General features: G+C 36.8%; 1 protein-coding gene across 4 annotated transcripts in view; it reads right to left on the reverse strand.

Moving 5' to 3' along the window:
• LOC139970832 (uncharacterized) overlaps nt 1–20,127 on the reverse strand; it is an 87,275-nt gene that overhangs the window by 12,239 nt on the left and 54,909 nt on the right. For 2 of the 4 annotated variants that reach the window (XM_071976856.1, XM_071976857.1), the window contains exons 11-23: nt 16,973–17,193; nt 16,136–16,183; nt 12,193–12,338; nt 11,515–11,629; nt 10,437–10,574; nt 9,747–9,862; nt 8,725–8,855; nt 8,015–8,455; nt 7,265–7,407; nt 6,020–6,639; nt 5,016–5,190; nt 4,073–4,141; nt 595–829 (exon numbers count right to left, since the gene is read on the reverse strand). In XM_071976856.1, the coding sequence (XP_071832957.1) occupies nt 595–829; nt 4,073–4,141; nt 5,016–5,190; nt 6,020–6,639; nt 7,265–7,407; nt 8,015–8,455; nt 8,725–8,855; nt 9,747–9,862; nt 10,437–10,574; nt 11,515–11,629; nt 12,193–12,338; nt 16,136–16,183; nt 16,973–17,193 (2,598 nt within the window). The remainder of the gene's footprint in view (nt 1–594; nt 830–4,072; nt 4,142–5,015; nt 5,191–6,019; nt 6,640–7,264; nt 7,408–8,014; nt 8,456–8,724; nt 8,856–9,746; nt 9,863–10,436; nt 10,575–11,514; nt 11,630–12,192; nt 12,339–16,135; nt 16,184–16,972; nt 17,194–20,127) is intronic. The other 2 variants (XM_071976858.1, XM_071976859.1) reach the window with 2 other exon arrangements.

Raw genomic sequence — 20,127 nt, forward strand, 5'->3', positions numbered from 1 at the left:
GCTCAAAATAATGTCTATTAGATTTCATTTAGTTTCTATGGCACAGTCTGTTTCATTTGTTTCTTTTTTATCTTCTTGGGGGGGGCAAGGGTGAGGGGGGTTCTTGTTGCTATTTAGTAAACAGTCATAATCGGGTATGGACACTATTGTGCACCAAACCAGAAAACTCCTTTGCTCTGACCACATCCATCAGATTTTTCTAAACTCGACGGGATAGTATTTTTATCTTATACTTTTTTTTCTTGGGGGTGAGGTGGGGAGGGAATAATTTGCTGCCACTTATTTGTTAAAAACAATTGTAAGCAGGATGTATGAAATGACTGTACCCAAATAAGAAATGCTTTTGCTTGAAGAAAAAGAAAAAATTGACAAGTTGATACAGGACAAATTGTTGAAGTACAAGCTACACAATGGCATAGACTGATAATTGTCGGAATGCAAATCTTGTTTCCCATGTAATGTTTGACTTTCTGTACGCTAAACCACAACAAAATGATCAAAAGTCTTGAAAATGGAAAATTGGCAAAAGCTAGCAAATACAGAAACAAAAAACTGAAAAGAAGAATGTTTGAAATAACTGTCACGGTGAGTCACCTCTGTTTCTTGATTCTGGTATCGTCTTTGACGGTAGGGTAGACGACTGGCTACTGGAAAAATTACGGCTGTCAGAGTACCCGCTCCCCCTGTTGGATCCTCCGTTACCCTTCTTCATGGGTTGAGTATGAGAGCCACCAACTCCTCCCCCTCCTCCTGCAGAGATGCTCTCATCGGACAAGGTTCGATTCAAGAGGTTGGCATTCCTGCTGCTAGGATACGGAGGAGGTCTAGCCTGTCGGTGCCCAAGAAAAATACATAAAACTTGAGGATAGAATGTAGAGGTTGTTAAATATGAGTAAAATAATCCCTCATTAAAAACTGGTATCAAGTCTACAGGTCTGTCTTCAATACACAACTAACAATAGATAAATAACTCATACAATATAAACAGAGAAAATAGTTGACAACATCCAGCAATTACCGTTCAGGCGATGTTTAGGAATGTTAAAAAAGCAAAAGATGCTTCTTAACATAAAATATAAACAGGAGGGAGAACTCCAAAAGCCATCATCATTAGACTATGTGATACTGTGATGACCAAGTGATGACCAGTACACCCCCCACCCACAGCTGACAGGCTCTGCTTCTCTTCTCCCTTCCCCCTCTCAAACAAATCTATCCACCCTCTTCACTGTATTTGCTTCGCTTGTTTATCTTGCAGATCCTGTTTTGTCTAACAGCTAGCAACGGGCATCATACATGCACCTTCTTTCTGTTTGTTCTCCACAATTGTTACTTTTGACCCATCCCCCAACCCCTCACCCCTCAACCCCCCCCCCTTCTACTTAGACATATGGCCAATTCACTACAAACTAGGTCACATGATCATTTCTAAATCATACATGATACCGGCGCATTATAAATGTCCATTATTATTATTATTATCATAAACAAAAATTCAAACACTTGTTAGTTTTGTAAAAACACAGCATGCAATGTCTACAGAGACACATAACAGTTAAGTGCAAAATGATCAACAGGGCAATGGAGAGAAATTGTACAGGGTAACATTTTGTAACTGATCCTGATGATGAAATTGACCATATATTTTGACAATGACATATGTAAGGAATATGATGGAACCCAACAGGGACAAAAAAAACCTATAGATTTAATGTTTAAAATGCTTTTATATCAAACACATAATAAGGGTTAATTTGTATTCAAAAGTACTGAGTTTATATCCTCATCTTAAACCCCCCCTGTTGCCATCCTGAAATCTAAAACCAACTTCACTGTTAAGAATTACATTAACGTATGGCACTATTTAGTCGGATACCGCAGATGAAATTCCATCACGATAAATACCACCAGGCGATATTAAATCCTCAAATTAGCAGGGTGCTATCATATTAGGTGTGGCTTTTTGCTGTTCAACTACTGCTAGCAATTTGAGTTTAAAGACAAACGTCTTTTCAAACTTTAATTTTCTACCTAATGTCATCCTTCAAAAGGATTATTGTTCTTTTTGAATATGAAATATGAGGAGCATTAAAGAAGGACACAAACCCCAAACATCAAGTTTGGCTTATATGACAGAGATTGTTGTGAAAAACTACTCCCCCAAACGGCTAAGTAAAATCTTGTTCCGTTTGAGAGACATGCTGTTATAAAAGTCGTTTCGGGGAGCTTTTCTTTTCATGTTTTCAAAGTAGAATGTTTGACACTGAAATCCGGTGCCATTATAAGTTCATGACAAACTGATGAACTGATAACTGATGAAAATTTATAGGACAAACTGATACTTCCTAAAAAATCTGTAATCAGAAAGTTGATAAAAGTACCAAATAAGGTATTATCTTTCCCTTAATCATGGCATGTATTGTTCTATATTTGGACCAGGGTATAGAAACTATGGAATACCATGCAACTTTAGTTGATGCTCCATTAGTAAAATGTCACATAAAGTACACAAAACCACAAATAACATCAAGAACAGTGTAACTGGAAAAATGGTGAGGGAAAGCAATTAGGCAGGCAACATTACTCCATGTTAAGACTCTGGGTGAGACTAATTCTCCTAGCTCATGGCTGAGTGTAAATAATCGTAGGTAAGACATACACGAAACTCACACACATATCAGTGTTCAAAGGTAAAAAACTCCCCTAATTCATATGAGAGTAAATAATTTGTATGGTTAAAGACAAACAAGAAACACACATATCACTGTTCAAATGTAAAACTCTCCTAATTCATATGAGAGTAAATAATTTGTAGGTAAAACAACCAAAAAAACTCACACACATATCATTGTTCAAAGGTAAAAATATAATTAATAAGGTAGTAAATTTAATAGTAAGTAAAACCAAACTCCCCACCCCCAAATAATTGAATTTTACGAGTATAAGTTAAATTGGGATAGAATACGCTAAACACAAAGTAACTTTAAGCCATCAAAAAAGCAAAAATAAAATGAAAATAATATTAACAGTTATGGAAGGAAGATAAGCAGGATACAAAGAAGATGAGCTAGCACCAAATAATCATGTGTTTTGTTAAGTAAATCATTACTTAAGTGTTTATGAAATCTTTCGCAAGTGATCCTGTAGAAAACAGTTCAAATTTCACAAATAGATTTGGTACAAATTCTCTTGCATGTCTCGTCTCGTTATCATGTTTCAAATTTTTCTTAATTAATTAATTTTAATTTAATTTGTTGTTTTTTAAAACTAATTCATCATACTGACCCTTGAAAAGAGATATGGGTAAACATATGTTTAGCTTTTCAGAAGAAAAAAAACTTTTGCTTCAGAAAAGCTGTGAAAATTTACCATTTATCGTTTTGCCCTGGCCAGGATCAATATAAAGTCTCAGAACTACTTTTTTTTTGGCATCTACCTACAAAGACTTTTCTATTTGCAGATATTACAGCAGCTTTCTCTCTCTCTAAAATTTAAAAATTGAAGCTCTAATTCAATTTGCATTCTTTTATAAACATGAGAGCTTTTTTACAGAATGTCTCAAGGAACTAGCCTAGTCTATTAAAAATCATGAATTCTTCTGAATAAAAAGTTGGTCAAGAAAATATACAGCATACATTCCTGTTGCAATGAGAACTGAATGAGAACTGAACCAATTGAAGGTTTGAATGATAGATTGATTGAATAATAAATGCACACAATTAATGCATTGATTATTGCATGTACCATACACTAAGTACATAAATAAGAATATGAATAAGAAGCTGCCATGTCAATTCGAATAATATACCAGTGCGGCTGATGAAATGTAAAAAAAAATTGGATAAGACTTTTTTTTTTAATTTGTTAAAATAAATCCCAACAGATATATCACCCATTTCTCATAATGTAATTATAGTTTTAATTAAACATTGAGAAGTTTATTGATAAACAAAACTTTAAAAAAAAACCAATGCAAATGAAAAGCTTGTACTGAAATTTAAGAGAAGCTTTCGAAGGGTTAATCGGCGGAACATGCGATGTGAGCTCTATGAAATGTGAAGGAAGTCGTTACCGATAACTCAGGAGGTAAAGTGACCCGGTACTGAGCTAAACCACCGCTGCGACCACCCTCCGACTGGCCCTACACAAATAAACCACAATTTCATGACATGCTACAAACAGCAAACACCTGCGAGTGTGTTCTCAAACCACACGTGAAAAGGAGGGTGTATATAATGATTAAAAAATGTGACAACTTTGATGAGGGTACAAATCCATATTTTTTTCAAGCACTCGTAAATGAAAAAAGCAAACATCAAAGCAGTGATTTCAATAAAACACTCCACGAAAATTGCACAAAGTGTAATTTAAACAAGTAAAAATAATAATTATAAAGTGTGGTTTACCCTCTAAATGTGGCATAAGATGCAGGATAAAGAAATATATAAAAACAATTTAAAAAATGTCATATACAAATAATCTGATTAAGAAAGAAATTTTCTGGAGTGGCATTGGAAACGGAGTTAACTATAAATGATTTTTTTTTTAATGTTGCTAGAATGGGGGAATAGATGATAAGGCAACAATTTTTCATTTGCACAGGGTTGCATTAAGCCCTAATGTACTTTGAAATGCCCAACGAGTACCAACACTCTTTGCAAACATTGAGAAGACTGAAGACATATTGAAGTAATTAGTTGTAATTTAATCATAGAATCCCTGGCAATTTTAATCAAGAAATGACTTTTTTAATTTTTTTGATGCTATACAATACTAACGTCCTATTTAAAGCACAGTTCCATAAGCTCAACAACCAAGTTCTAAAAATCAAATAACGAGGATAAACTTTTTTCCACTACTAAGCTTCTAACACAAAAAATTTTAAAAAAGGGTTTTGTTACCCATTTTTGGATCACAACCCGTTCACTCTGGGAACCGTGGTAAATAAATTATGCCCTGAATTTTTCAAACACCATATAGAAGTTTTATTAAACGATATAGTCTGGGTTACTCACGGCTGTGTATGGGTCGTGTCTCCGGCTAGCACTATTGTCCTCTGGGGCAATGAGCTTCTTGAGGTCCTCCTGGACCTTGGTTCCCTGTCCTGGACTGACCACGGCTGCGGTCACTCCTGGTCGCAATCTGCTGTTCAGAGACTCGTTAGAAGCATTCCTACCGTCTGCTCCTCTCCTGCAGCGTTGCAGATAAAAAATTTAAAAAACTTTGATTCCTATTTTGAAGTTGAGAATCTTACAAAGAAGATGACAAAAATACATTGTCATGATAAAGCAAAATATTTTCATTGATGGGATACAAAATTACAAATTTATGGAATTCTCAAAGACTTTAATCACCAGGGGAAATGTTACCTTTTTAATACTATGCTTCTCTGCTATTTTGGGCATCCCTTCAACCTGATCGATTAGATTATAGGACAATTCCAACCATTAATTATTAATGTCTGATTTGTAATTGGCCTTATTTTGCTTACAACCTTTAATAGGATATGTTCATGGTAAGCATAGAAGCTAATCCCCGCTCACTCCCCCACCCCCACCCTCCCCCTTCCCCAAGAAAGAGAAATCACTCAAAAGAAACAAAGGGTGAAAAAGTGAAAGCATGTACATCACCCAGCATCACAATCTTAACATTAAGCCATAATAACTACAATATATATCACATGATTTACCCCAAACTCAAAAAGAACATTTTCACTTCCAATGCATGAAATGAAAGTAGGTTTTTCTTCCATCAAAGAAACAAGAGAAATTCTTTTGGGATTAAGACGGTGAAAACACTGCTTGTATTATTGGATAGATCACATACTTAAAGACACAATACAGATCATGGTCACAAGTCAGTGGACTGTGAACGTGACGTCCCTTGGCATTATAAGTAGACTAAAAGCTTTGCACTCAATCTCAACATAACTGATTTCGATTAAATTCTGTGTTTGACTGCATACATGCTCTCCACAGCCTGCATGACTTACATACAATACTACACCGGTTTCATTTACCTCTTGCTACTCCTTGGACTGCTGTCGCTCATACTACTGCTGGAGGAGACGGAAGGACCGGGCCGTCTCGGGTACTGATAGTCCTTTGTGCCCGGAGCGGGCGTGGGAGTGGTGGGACTAGGGGTGTGCTTCCCTCTGGGATCCGAGACGGGCGTGGTCCTGGGAGAATGTCTCTTGGTGCTGCCGTGCTGAGATCTGACCTCACCGGCCAGATCCCTCGGAATGGACCCACTGGAGTGAGTGGAGATGGTCGCTAGGGACAGTTCGCTCAGATTGGAGCTGCTGTGGGCGTGTTGGTGAGGTTTCGGAGTTTCTGTCATTGGACTATGAGATGGCGCCATGTGTTCGTAGTCCAAAGTCTTGGGTTTGTAGAGGTGCTCGGTGGGGCTATACCGTTCCGCCCTGGCGTAATTGGTCCTTTCCTTGTGACTTGAACGTGGTGCTGACATACTCTGTTGTTTATTGCTGGACTGCATGTAGTTCTCAGGTAGAATGTCCTTGGAGACTGAGACAGTGTTGTCATGGAAACGTTCATAGTCATCATCTTTGCTATCGTACCATTTGTCATTACTATTGTTAAGATGAAGTGCATCCCTGCTTCCAGTTAGTTTGATTGTTGCCTGTTGTGTGAAAAAAATATGGTTTTGTTTTTGTCCTTAACAATTTTTTTTTTTTTCCCCCGTCGAGAAATTACTATTTTGCTGAGGAGATTGAAAAATGCAATTTCATCTTTCCACTAGTCAATGGAGATATCATTTTATCTAAATGTTTTTGGGGAATTCCTTTGATCTGGGCTTGTACGAGTGAAGAATTTTTGTTTGAATCAGAAACAAAAAACCACATCGCAAGCATCTTCCCATTGGGGCTCATACAATTTCTTATATCATTAGAGAACTAATATTGAAAGAATTAAAAACAGGTACTTAAAAGTTTAAAGAATAGTACTGGGCAAATTTATTGTCTGTTTGTGTTAATATATTGACAATATAAAAGTTTAAAAAGTGTCCTCTGTATTCGAGCCCAAAAAAACAAACATTAGCAATGAAGTGGGTAACCATGACAACAGCCTCTTACCTGTGCAATGTTTTCTCTTTTATATTGCGGTGTAGTAGAGACAAACTGATTCTATGATGGCTGAGATGACATTTACAAGATAAAAAGATGAAAGATTGTCCTCTCGAAATTGAGGAAGACACCTTTTTTTACATCAACATAGAGTGCGTAACCATGACAACAGCCTCTTACCTGTGCAACATTTGCTCTTTTATATTGCGGTGTGGTAGAGACAAACTGATTCTGAGATGACTGTGATGACACAGAACTCTGAGACTGGTGATAATACTTCTTCTCCTTCTTGGGCGCTGAACGGGCACTGTTGTCTGTGAACGCTGTACAAGAAATGAAAACGGAGTAAAATGAAAACTGGAGACAGATTCATGGTGACAGATGAGTGACCGAATCATGGCGACAGATGAGTAACCGTGGTAACAGTACACTCAAAGACCAGTCAAGAAAAAAATGGTTACCTTATGTATATCAAGAAGAGCAAATAATTAAAAAGAACCATCGAAAAATATTCAAAGCAAGAAAGTGAACAAACTTGCTGCAGTTTGTTTCTACTACAGTGATTGCCTCATAGATAACCTTTGACCCTTTTGTTCCTTAACACCAAAATTTAGCCACTGATCGACAATAACTGTTAACAAGCTCGATGCCAGCATTGAAGGAATTCAAACCGAAGACCCTCAAAATGAATGACCTTTGACATCAGAATCCTCAACATCAACCTTATACAAAACAAAAATGATGTGCGACTTAAATGAATACTATGTGTTTATGCCGAATGCAACATTCGACTGAGACTTAACAGAGAAATGACCATGCATGGGGGAGTTGAGCGCATAATTAATATAATATAATATTAATATAATATAATATAATTAATTACAACATCACAGTCATTCACCTCAGAAATGTAATTGCAAAGACACTAACCTCTAGACCTGTAATCCCCCTCAAACGAATTCTCACGAGAGTGATTTCTCGACGCAATTTTGTCCAATTCCTCTTGGGAGCTTCTCATACGTAGCGGCAAGTCTTTGGGTCGCTGGGGGGACCGATGGCCCTCCCTTACACTCCTCCTCTCCTGAGCCAATCTCATTAAAGAACGGTCCACGTTTTCCGCTCGCCCTCCCAGGTGGCTCTCCATCCTTACGCCTCCTGTGTCGCCTTGGTCGTCGAGGTTTTGCCAGTAGTTTACCGCGTGGCGATATTTCCTCTGTCTATTCTCGGGCTGGTCGTCTATGCTTATCTTCCTTTCAAAGGTCTGTATGGCTACCCTGACGTTCCCCGGGTTCGGCAATCCTTCGTCGTTCACAGTCGGTGGGTACGGATAACTGCTGGGGGACGACTTGCCAGTTCCTGAAGGCGCAGGCTCTGAAAGAAAATAAGAATTTCAGACCAGAATAAATAGCAGAGCTAAAGGTTAAGTGAAATAAAAATGAATATTAATACAAAACAAGTCAACAGCAAAAGAATATTACAAGGAGCATCAAAAACTCACATTCTATTTTAAGGATGCTTTTTTTTATATAAATTTTTAACATTTATATTTGATGAAAGTCCAACCATAAACAAACTTTGGGGTACTGGCTATATTTTTGAGACTGGTATCGACTACTGAAGAGAATAATATAAATGGTTACCTCTGGAGGTGGCATGGAATGTATTGTATACTTTGGTCGGTCCTCTACCGGTGCTTCGGGATCGTGTGAAGGCCGGTCTCATGTTGTGCACGTCTTCATCGCTCGAGATGTATTCCATGGGGGTTGTCCCTCTGGGAATCAAAACAGAATTACAAACTTGATGATTAACAGAGTGTATATTTTATTGTGGTGTAATAGTTGCTTTTTTTTTGCTCTGCTCCTTTCATTCATGAATAGTTAAGCACCCCCCACCCCCCCCCACCCTCCATTGAGAAGTCGCCAAAGCAAGTAGATTGTCGATTGAACATTTATCGAGGTATATGAAATTGTTTGCAATTTCCACTGTTGGACATGTCTGGAAAAATGTCCAATTATGTTTTATTACAGTGCTCTGGTTGACACAAGAGAGCACCCATTACGTGAGGTCTGTCTACTTTGCCTTGCATTATATGTTCGTAATTCACACAGTTTGAACACAAGTCGAATGTTTAAATGTGACGAAAGTGAAACACTGGCTAGTTGAATGTGAATGACAATGCCTGATATGAATAAACAGATTCATCTTTATTATTACAAATACAAAATGTCAAAGATCAAACCATACACTTTGCAACATGGCCATATTTCTCGAAAAGTTTCGTCTGTCGTGCTTAAAAAGACTAAAAATGTTTTTCTTTTCTCTTTCCCAATATACATTCCATTCTAGTATCAGTTAGTTACCTTTCCATAGTCCTCTCAGTAAAACATTTATACATTTAGTCAGCAAAAGGGTTTGCCTCTGATACGTTATAATGGTATTGGTCGTAACTCCAATCTAAAATCTGACTTACTTTATTCCTTTTTCAGGATGCACAGAGATCGCGATTCAAGGTAAGTGAAAACTTGACGCTTAAAATAAGAATAAATACTTGATTTAACAGATATTTAAACTACCTCATAAGACTTCCATCTCCACATGGGGTGAAAACTTGATGCTTAAAATAAAGAATAAATCCTTGATTTTACAGACTATTTAAACCTACCTCCTAGGGCTTCCATCTGCATACGGGGGTACCACAGATACCTTGACCGTCATGGATGTCCTGAGTAAGTCTATCATCTCCTCGTGCGTTTGGGTGCAAACTGCAATCTCACATATCTGAAAGAGTAAATAGAATTTATCGACATCATCAAGCATGTCCGACCGGGAGATCCTCCTCTACAACCAAAGCATTAAAATGTGAAACTCAGATCCAACTACAACCTAGGCCTATGGCACTTTCATAGTAAGATGAACCTAGCCTTCTAAGCACCTAATAATGAAAGCCGAAGCTGTAAATGATTTGATGACATATCAAGGCTTATCGTCACCTAATTGAGCCCTATTCATGAAAGAAATACTGATGGGGGTGGCAAGTGAGAAAAGTACTTCAAAATGTAACAGTAAATTTGTTTCACGCTACTTTCTAGAGCAATTCTAAGGGAGGAAAGAAGATAGCGTTTTCCTTATTTCTGAAATGAAACAGCAACCAGCTTTTTTCAAGCTGTTGCTTCCAGGTGAGATGGAGTTGTTCAACAATTACACAATTGCTATAGGCCAGTTAGTTGGAAAGTGCAATTTTAGCGTGGAGACAGGTATAGTACATCATCAGTTTCAAATTTCCAAGACATTTGATATTAAATGCCGCTAAAAGTCAGAAAGACAGAAATACTTGGAAGTTTGATGAGCTAACCTCGACCAGTCTTGCACCTTTCCTGAGGCCGGCTTGCCATGTGTATCCGTACGGGTCTACTTCCACCACGATACCTTGGAAGTGAACGTGAAATCCCAACTGGCCTAATCCATTCCGACGAAGGGTGATCTCCTGAGTCTACGGGAAGATTGAGAAAAAATAATAATAACGAGATGTTGTTTACCCTTGTCTTTGTACAAGATGTTCTAATTACATTGTTGGGATAATAATCATAGCAAATGGTGACTTAAAGGAGAAAAATATTCTGAAATATTTTTTAACACAATATTGTCACAACTATGACAGGAATCTTTCACTGGGGCTCAAAGTACTGATTGAAACCGCTTTGCAAAGCAATGAAGACAAAACGTCATTTGTATGTTTTAGAAGATAACAGCGATTTGCAAAAAAAGAAATTTGTACTAATTTAATATTTATGCGGTTATGGCAAAAAGCCACTAAAATCCGGACGTATCTCATAGAAGTTGTAGAAATGGACAGAAAATCTTCATCTATTGACTTCATGGAGTAAGTCACTAATACACATTAATTACAAGCAAGTAGGTGCCCACTTCAAATTTAGTTTAAGCATATCCTACATAAGTCACTGCGAGGGGAAAAAACCTCACCTTAATTTGTTCATCCTTACTAGAAACACATAACACCATTTCGGGTAAACTCTGTCCAGGACTCTTGTGGGTGGGGGGGGGGGTTAAGTTGGCATTGCCTAAACAAAGTTAGGCCATTGCGCTAATGGTTTTTAAGTATCTCGTGAATTGCTTTCTCCATGACTGTAAATTCGAGAAATTCTGCCTTTCATTTTCCGAGTTTGTGTTCACCTAACAGTCATCACATCTGGTAAGAAATTATGATCTAACCAACAATAATTTCAACACAAACTCAGTTTAATTATGTTATCGAACATCCCAGCCTAAGTTGTGAGTACTTCCTATTGCTGACTTCAAAGATGATATATCCAGCTAATATAGGTAATTCCTCATATGAAGAATGCATACAGAAAAACAAGTGAGAATGGATCTTTTACCACGAAATCCATTTTCAACAGATGAAATGTTACCTTGGTTCCTGTAGTCACAGCTTCCAACCTCTTGACTATTTCTGGAATTTCATCTAAATCGTGGTCGTTGATCCTCATCCTTATGCAGTTGCCCTCGTTAAAGTAGAGCTTAAGACTAATAAACAAAAGAACAAGCAAAAGAAAATAAATGACTTAGCATAACAACGGAACGACGATATGTTATCAAAGCTGCGCTCTAGACCTAAATATTTTCAAAATGCCACAATGTTCGCTTACAAAGTTGGGAAATCATTCATATTGACTTTGTGAAAAAATTGCTCATAATTTGAAGAAAAAAAGCAGAAGAAATATTTGTGCTGTGCTGTCTTTGTGAAAGAAGCTGATCTCTAAGTGATGCAACAGCAAGCCGCCTATCAGTAATGAAAAGATCGTTGAGACCAAACGAAAAAGCCATCTCTTTTGTTTTCCCCTGGAGCACAAAATAAAATTGAGACTGTTGACGCTTTTAATTTCAGCAACAAGAACATTTGCCTCAATCCATAGACTCAAGGGTAGGCTGGAGGCTAGAATCATCCACTAAAAAAGTTGGCCTATTTCCAGGCTACCTGATACCATACCCCATACTTTAGTAAACATTAGCACTCTAGAAGACTTTCTGACAGCTTTTCTGCTTTGACTCAACATCAACAGAACTAATGATGAAAACATATGATTCACCTGTGGGGCTGTGGAGTCCAACCAATAACAGCTTTACAAGGAATACTGAATAAAGTTTCTCTGCTCTCGGTCTTCAGGAGTACGATCATATCAGGAGAGATGCCCAGAAAGCAACTGACTGGATCGGCTAGACTGTAATCTTCCATCTGGATCATAGTTCAATGAAAAAAGGGGGAGGAAAAAAATGGGAATGATGATTGATGAATGTTGAAGAAAAATCACAGAAGTAAATATTATGGATGACATTCTTAAAGAGTTTATTGATGTAAGAGATATTTTGATACATTCATATTCAAAACAAAGTGAACAAAAACGTTGAAATACCAGAGGGGTAAAACGGGAATGCAAACACAGCACTAAAGGGTGTTGATAACTACTGTAACAGGGCATAATAGGTGTACACATCTATGAAGTAGGCAAAACAACAACCAAATCCTGAATCAACAATATTGTAATGAGACACAAAAAACAACTTCAGTTGAATTGCCCATGGCAATATCATTCACTCAGCTGATTGCAAGATGCATTCACAAAAAATTATGTACCAAATTTCAACAAAAAAAAATCATATCTTTGTCAAAGAAAATGCTATCAGCATGTGGTTTTCACCTAAAAGATGGAGGAAATTGTCGGCATTTTTTTGCTCACAGCATTCGACTTCAGGCTACCGGAATATCCCTTTAAACTGACTCTATTATCCTTTTTGCCTGTATTCTCAGCCCAAGGGACATTTTAGGACTAGCTTAAACATCAGTAGAACCACTAGGCTGATCTCTTTCTCTTTTTATTTTGTTTGTTTTAAATTACATTAAACTGCACAGAAGGTGAAATATCCACACAGTCACCTTCGGTCCCTTAACATAGCTCATATTTTATTTGCGATATTATGCCTATCCTGTTTATATCCTAATATTAATGGCTTTCACTTTCTCTCATTTTCATGACGCTAGTCTGTATCTTTGTGGAATATTTCCCCTCCAAGTTTACTCTTCATCTTTCAACATTTGCGTCAGTCTTCTGTTTAATAAAACACGCTGTCATTCATTCACTGATATTAACCAAAATCATTTCAAAAATAACAGGAAATTCTACTGAAACAGGCAAAGGTTATTTCTACATGATGAATTCACCGCCATACGTAGCATGCTGGTAACATTCATGACACACAACCCTCTCAAAAATGCTTTACCTCTTTCTCGATGGAAAGATCTCTGTCAACAGGGGTGATTTCTTTTTCAATTTTTTTTTCTGTTTGAGTATTTTCTGTCAAGACATTTTCTGATATAATCAAAAAGAGACATTTTCACAGCCTGCAATATGTGGACGGTGAGTGTGATGTATTATGTCAACAAAAATAACACCGTTGTAGTAATTGGAGCTTCAATGTTAGATAACTGACTACGTGTTGTGACAGATGTGATTACACACATACGCACTTGTGATAACACATAACACATACAAATCTTTTTATGTACATGTGTATTGAAGTACTGACTAGATTATTTTTTTAGCCTCTGAAGAAGATCCTGCTAGGATTGAAACGTCAGGCCAACTTACTTTTACACATTCCCTTACACAGGCTCTAGTGGATAAGCAGTTTGCTAACAGTTTTATTTTATTTAGATTATCATTTGCAAGATTCTTTGGCTAAAATATTCATTACCGAGAAAACATTTTAGATCCTGGACTGACAATCCATTGGTGAGACAATCTTTGTGTACTACTACACTGCTTCTTCCTTATACTATACCTTCACATATTAAAGTGGATAATGGCAGTATTTCAACACCTTACTACACTTCTCAACAGATTCACTTTCTTTCTCTTTTTCAGTTTTCTTTTTAATTTTTTTTTTATTTAATTTAATTTTTTTTTTTTTAATTTAATTTTTTTTTTTTTTTTTTTGCTAAAAATTCACAATTAGCTATTAGTTAATCTTAAAAAATGAATAACAGTGAAAAGTTGAATCCCCATTTTCTTATATATCCAAAGTATGCTAGGCCTATGCAAAGGGTGCTGTGAATTGTGGGGCAGGATCCCTGCCGAGTACAGATTTTACACATATAAAACCTAAAGAAGCTTTCTAAAAGAGTGACAAAAAAACACAATTTAATGCAACAGATTGAAATAATTAAGGCGTTCAAGAGTATTTTTTGATGCCCTAAGATGTTATGTTGTAAATTTAACCGGCATGCAGTTTGATCAACTCAACGTTTTTCACCATTCAATGTATTTTACCAATAGGGAATTTGAAAAATTTCCTGTTATTGATAACTTTTTCTTGTTTTTGTGGATTTATGCTTGAAATTTTCTGGGATAAAAGAAAAAGAACATGTGATATTGATACAGATATGCCTAGGTTAGTGATAAAATGAACTGGACGTGTTTGCACACATAATCCACTGCTGAAGAGAGATGAGCAGTTAACTACAACGGTAAATACTTTGCTAAAACTGAGAACTACTCATTTTAAACATAAAAGGAGAGCTTTTCATGATTGTTCACTAGGTTTAATATGCAATGTTTTATTACAGTTAGGATGAATAATTAGCCTGCAAAGGTCAACGAACTATGTGGTATAAAATTTAATGCAGTAAACTTTTAGCTGATACATAGCAAATTATAAATCAAAACGATTAAAATGTTGATAATAATAAGGCAACTTAAAGTATGGTGTAGTAGTAGTTAGAATAAACTATAACCAGAGGGACACCCCCTCCCAGCGGTTACTTGTCTTTATATACATTACATTTGCAGCACAAGAGTTAAAGAGTAGTTTGCAAGCAAACCCTGACTAAAGTTCTAACTGCATGTACCTAAGCCAACCTTTGACCTACACCTAAAACGGCAAGGAGGTTCCTACCACACATGGGGAAGTCAAATCAGCATGAGATTCACATCTTGAATAAGACCTGACCTTGAGATATTTCATAGGGTTTTGACTTCTGCAAACCTGACATAAGCTTTCACCTATATAACAAATTATGGAGTAATTTTACTTATCATTTGGATACTGTACCATGCATATATAATCTCTTTTGAAGGTTAAGTCCTCAAGATAAAGTACTTTTGCTATTTTGACCTCTGGTGACCCCAAATGACCTTTGACCTCCACCCACAATAATAGAGTTCTTTTGCTCACTATAAGAAAGATACATACCCAAAATACCCAAAATGAGCGATGTGATGTAACCTATCCTGGGATATCGTGTTTACAACGTTTTTATCGTGTTTATAAGGCTTTGCAGATTGTGACCTTTGATGACCCCAAATGAACTTTGACCTCCACTAAAACAACAAAGTCCTTGTACTCATTGTAGGGAAGCCACAAGCAAAATATTACAGCAAAATAAAATATCTTATCTGGGGATATCATGTTTACAAGGATTTCAAATTTTGACCCCTGGTGACCTTAAATGAACTTTTGACCTACACCAATTTGTGTAACAACTTCACACTACATAAGGCTTTCTCTCCATGCATATATTGTGTTTTACAAGCTAGGGTGTCACATTCACACACACACACACGTCAACTTGACTGCATAGGTCAAAATGGGGGAGCGCATAGTAAAGTGGGGCAGTAGAGTGGGGCAGCAAAGTGGGGGTTGAAACAAAATTCAAGAAGCCTGCAAAGTTTATATTCTCTGTGGTTACAAATGACATTTTACTTTTTAAGCATCTAAATGACAAAAATATGTAATATGGATTACTTTGAAAAATATGAAAATGTAAAAATTATGAACAACAAAAAGAAAATGCTGAGTTGGTTTGAGGATTTGATCTCCCTGAAGGAATCAAAGTATTCAAAATATCAAGAGGGAAGGAATGGTGGCAAACGCTGTGAACAAATGCGAGACAAGATGTCATCATGCAAGTTAACAGAACAAAGATGGATGACCGAAAACGGTAAAAATCAAGCAGGCAACACAGTGTTGGGGTACCTGTAGATGTAGATGAGATCCTTTGGTTATTGGTGCCCACAGATAGACCTGGAGGGGGATAGAGGTAGGGAAGCTATGACAATGATGGACAAGAAATTGAAAAAAAGATTTGAGATTGAAAAAGACAAACAACCTCATGTTAGTCCTCGGTTTAGTAGTTGAAGAGAAAAGTGCTTGGGTAGAGAGAGAGTGCTTTTAGAGTGTCTCCACATTCAACAGTGCAAACTTCAGACATGAAGAGTGCGGAACCAACATCTAAATGTAAAACGCTATGACTGAAAACTGGAGAGCAACGAAGCTGTGCTAGTGCGGTGCAAGATAAGAGACCACTGTTGTCATGGTAATGATACAAAGCGTTATGTAACATCCATATATACAAATGCACAAACTTCTGACAGATCTGGGGTCGTTTGGCATTTCAAGAAAATGATGTGACGTACATATAAACGGTCAATGAAATGGTTAAAAATTTTGCACGAAAAACCTTCCAAAAAATGTGCTTGATGTAATTATTATATCTATAGCTTAAGGGGATTTCTCTAGCAGTGACTTAATGAGGTTCATGATATATTGAATGCTAGTTTCATATCAGTAAAAACAGTTCCTCTGGAAGGCTTCTGTATCATTTTATAGCTTTAACAAGGAAAGAAAAGACTGATGGAAGAATGACATGGTACTGGTTCTTTGCTCCATGTGCTTCAAGTTTAAAGTATATGCACATCTGTGAAATACTTCTAACCCTCTATAACAGCGAATTCCTTGGTATCGAAAGCCATTCGGCCATTTCAGCATGTTAACTTTAGATAGTCGTCACTAAGGACTAAAGGCCTTACTTACCATGATATCCCAGACTAAGGCTCCTTTGGCTCTGAAATCTGGAGCTGGCCGAGGGCAACTCTTCTCTTTCTTCTTATTAAACAGAGAGAACTTTCCCCCAGGGTCAATAGTGGAGTTGGTCACATGGTTCATGGCTAGGTCCTTGAGGTATTCTTTCCTCGTTCTGGTTGCCATGGCGACAAATTTTTCCGTTTTGTGTACTGCGTTTTCGGCGTTTATTGCTGCAATGAGAAAATGAACAGATGACTTGCCTGATTGGTCTTGAGCAGAACCCATAGCCAATCATTTCTTTTAAGACTCACTCATGTCGTTTTGTTTCTTGTTAGTTTATTTTTGTTTATTTGTTTATTTTGGTTTGCTATGTTTGGTTTACTTATAATAAATACTCCACCGCTGAAGAGCTAATGATCTATATCATATATAATAATACTTGAAAGCTCATCTAAAGAGTGGAAAAAAAAATAAGGAAGCACAGATGTACAGTATATCTTTACTAACAATTTTTCTAGCATAATAATTGCTTTTAAACGTATCTTCCTTAGTTTAAGTCTCACTTTCCATTTTGAGAGATAATTCTTTATTATCAATATCAATCTGACATACGATATGACAAGACTGGCTCGTGGACACCACCCACTGCTTCAGTGTCTTTATATCATGTATTTAGATAAAGTTGTTTTGATGGTCCATTTGTTCTTGTCAGATAAGCAACTTCGGCATCTATTATTACATTCACATTCAAATCACATTGTGCATCAGTAATGCCATGAAGGTCAGAAGTTTCATTTTCCCTCTAAAATCCAGATATTGTATGACTCTTGGCATTTGGATACATATATGAACAGTATAATTTTACCATTTTCTACTATCTTAATTTAAGACTTCCTTCACAGGGTGACATTTTATTTTTACATGGATTTTTGCCTCCCTCTATTATTTTCAGATACATTCACAAAATTACAAAAACTCCATCTAATACTATGCAACGAAATCAAATGCTGTCGGGGTGACGTTTCACCCACTAATACGGAATAATTTTCAGCAGAATTTTTTTTGACAGACCCGTTTAACTACTATAAAGCCTTGAGAGCTAAAAAGTAACAAATACAAAGTTTTCATACAACTCGTTATCATTTCTCATCTGTTATGGCCTGATCGATAAACCTTTCTGTTTCCAAGTTCATGATATTACGTAAACAACCGTTTTTTTGGCAGATAGGGACGGATACCACAGGCATCCTCTTCACCCCCACTGTTAATTGTACTTTCCTTCCTTGAAAATTTAACATTAATTATTACTCTACCGAATAATGTGAAGGAACGTTCTAAATATTGACCTGAGATAAAAATACATGTGACTATGACCGGTCTCTCAGACAAACAATCAAACATTTTTTTGTGCCCATGTGGAGAACATCAAAGTGATCGATTGTTGCTTCAACCAATCTATCGTATCCTTTTTACATGCTGTTTATGGGCTAACCATCTTATCCCAACTTCCTCTTAAACCACCAAATCACACTGGTCTGATCTACTTTTCGTTCCTTCCTGTCATTAATTCCTTTCAGATGCTTTTGGATTTCCTTGATAACAATAAGGACAAGATGCGACGCTTGAACTCGTCCTATTTGTACCGGCGACCATAAATTAATACACAAACTTCTCCAGGGAAGTCTTTCCTAATGTACTTATGCAAATGCCACTAAAACAGAAAAAGAAAAAGAGGAAAAAATTGAATTGAATTTAGAGGAAACAACAATATGTAGGTTATCCTGCCTGGACCCTTCTAGATGAGCCTACATCAATAAACAATGTCATGACCTCCTTTGTTAATAGTGGAAAACTCCCATTTAGCAAGGTCAAATGGGGTCATGCAGATTCTAAGTTGGCGCATTATGAATAAGCCACACACAATCATGACACTTGCCAGCAACCCCCATTCTTGAGCTATCCCATCTATAACATTCTCAGGTTAGAGCCTCTGTTGGATTCACATGACCTTTGACCTCCACCTGTACATGTTGCACACCATAGGACCAATCTATCATTCATGGTAAACTCCCATCGTTTGTGGATTTTTTTTATATTGCTATGACATACTGTACATATATATTGCTATTACAAATCCATATTTTTTCTAATACTTTAATTATATGGAGTACAGTAGGGCAATTCGTCAAGCCTGGGAGGGTTTATTGTGTTCTACTTCCTTCATATCATGTCTCTTTTTACCACTTTCTTCTTACTATCTGATTATTGTAAATATTAAATACATGTTGTTTGAGAAACAATGGAATAGACAGACTTTCCACTGCTGACCTCAAATGACCTTTGACTCGCGTTGGATTCAGTGCTCAAAATTTCCTTGCCCAATCACTTTTTTAAGTTGGTGTTAGTCACATGTAAAGGAGCAAATTGTCACTTTCACTTCATTCACTTGAAATGGCACTTAACAAGTCAAGCGAAAAAGATTTATATTGTTATATGATTTTCCTGTCAAAACGTTACCACGCTACTTCAAATACTTCTGTTCGATGAGACTATGCCTTTAACTACTGGACACATAGCAGACAAAAGCTTGAAAACTTAAAATGATGTTTTCAAAAGCAATCAAGTTCCAAGAGCTGACAAGCATCTCTCGACAATGGGAAGTGAACCCCAGAATGTATCAAGTTATTATTGATTAGTAAACGATTAACAATCATCACTATCGCTTTTGTTTACTTAATTGTTATGAATGTGTTCATTAACTTCCATGACAAAGGAAGAAACCTACAGTACACTATTTTCACTATACTCTCTCGTTGTGCATGAGTCTAACTGAGACACATATCTAACACAGACACCTATCTAAGTGAGACACCTATCTAATGCAGACACCTATCTAAATGAGACACCTATCTAAGTGAGACACCTATCTAAGTGAGACATCTATCTAATGCAGACACCTTTCTAATGCAGACACCTAAATGAGACACCTATCTAAGTTAGACACCTATCTAAGTGAGACACCTATCTAAATGAGACACCCATCTAAGGCAGACATCTCAGTGAGACACCTATCTACATGAGACACCTATCTAATGCAGACAGCAATCTAAGTGAGACCCCTATCTAATGCAGACACCTAAATGAGACACATATCTAAGTGAGAC

The sequence above is a fragment of the Apostichopus japonicus genome, chromosome 8, assembly GCF_037975245.1.
Source record: "Apostichopus japonicus isolate 1M-3 chromosome 8, ASM3797524v1, whole genome shotgun sequence".
Lineage (NCBI taxonomy): Eukaryota > Metazoa > Echinodermata > Holothuroidea > Aspidochirotida > Stichopodidae > Apostichopus > Apostichopus japonicus.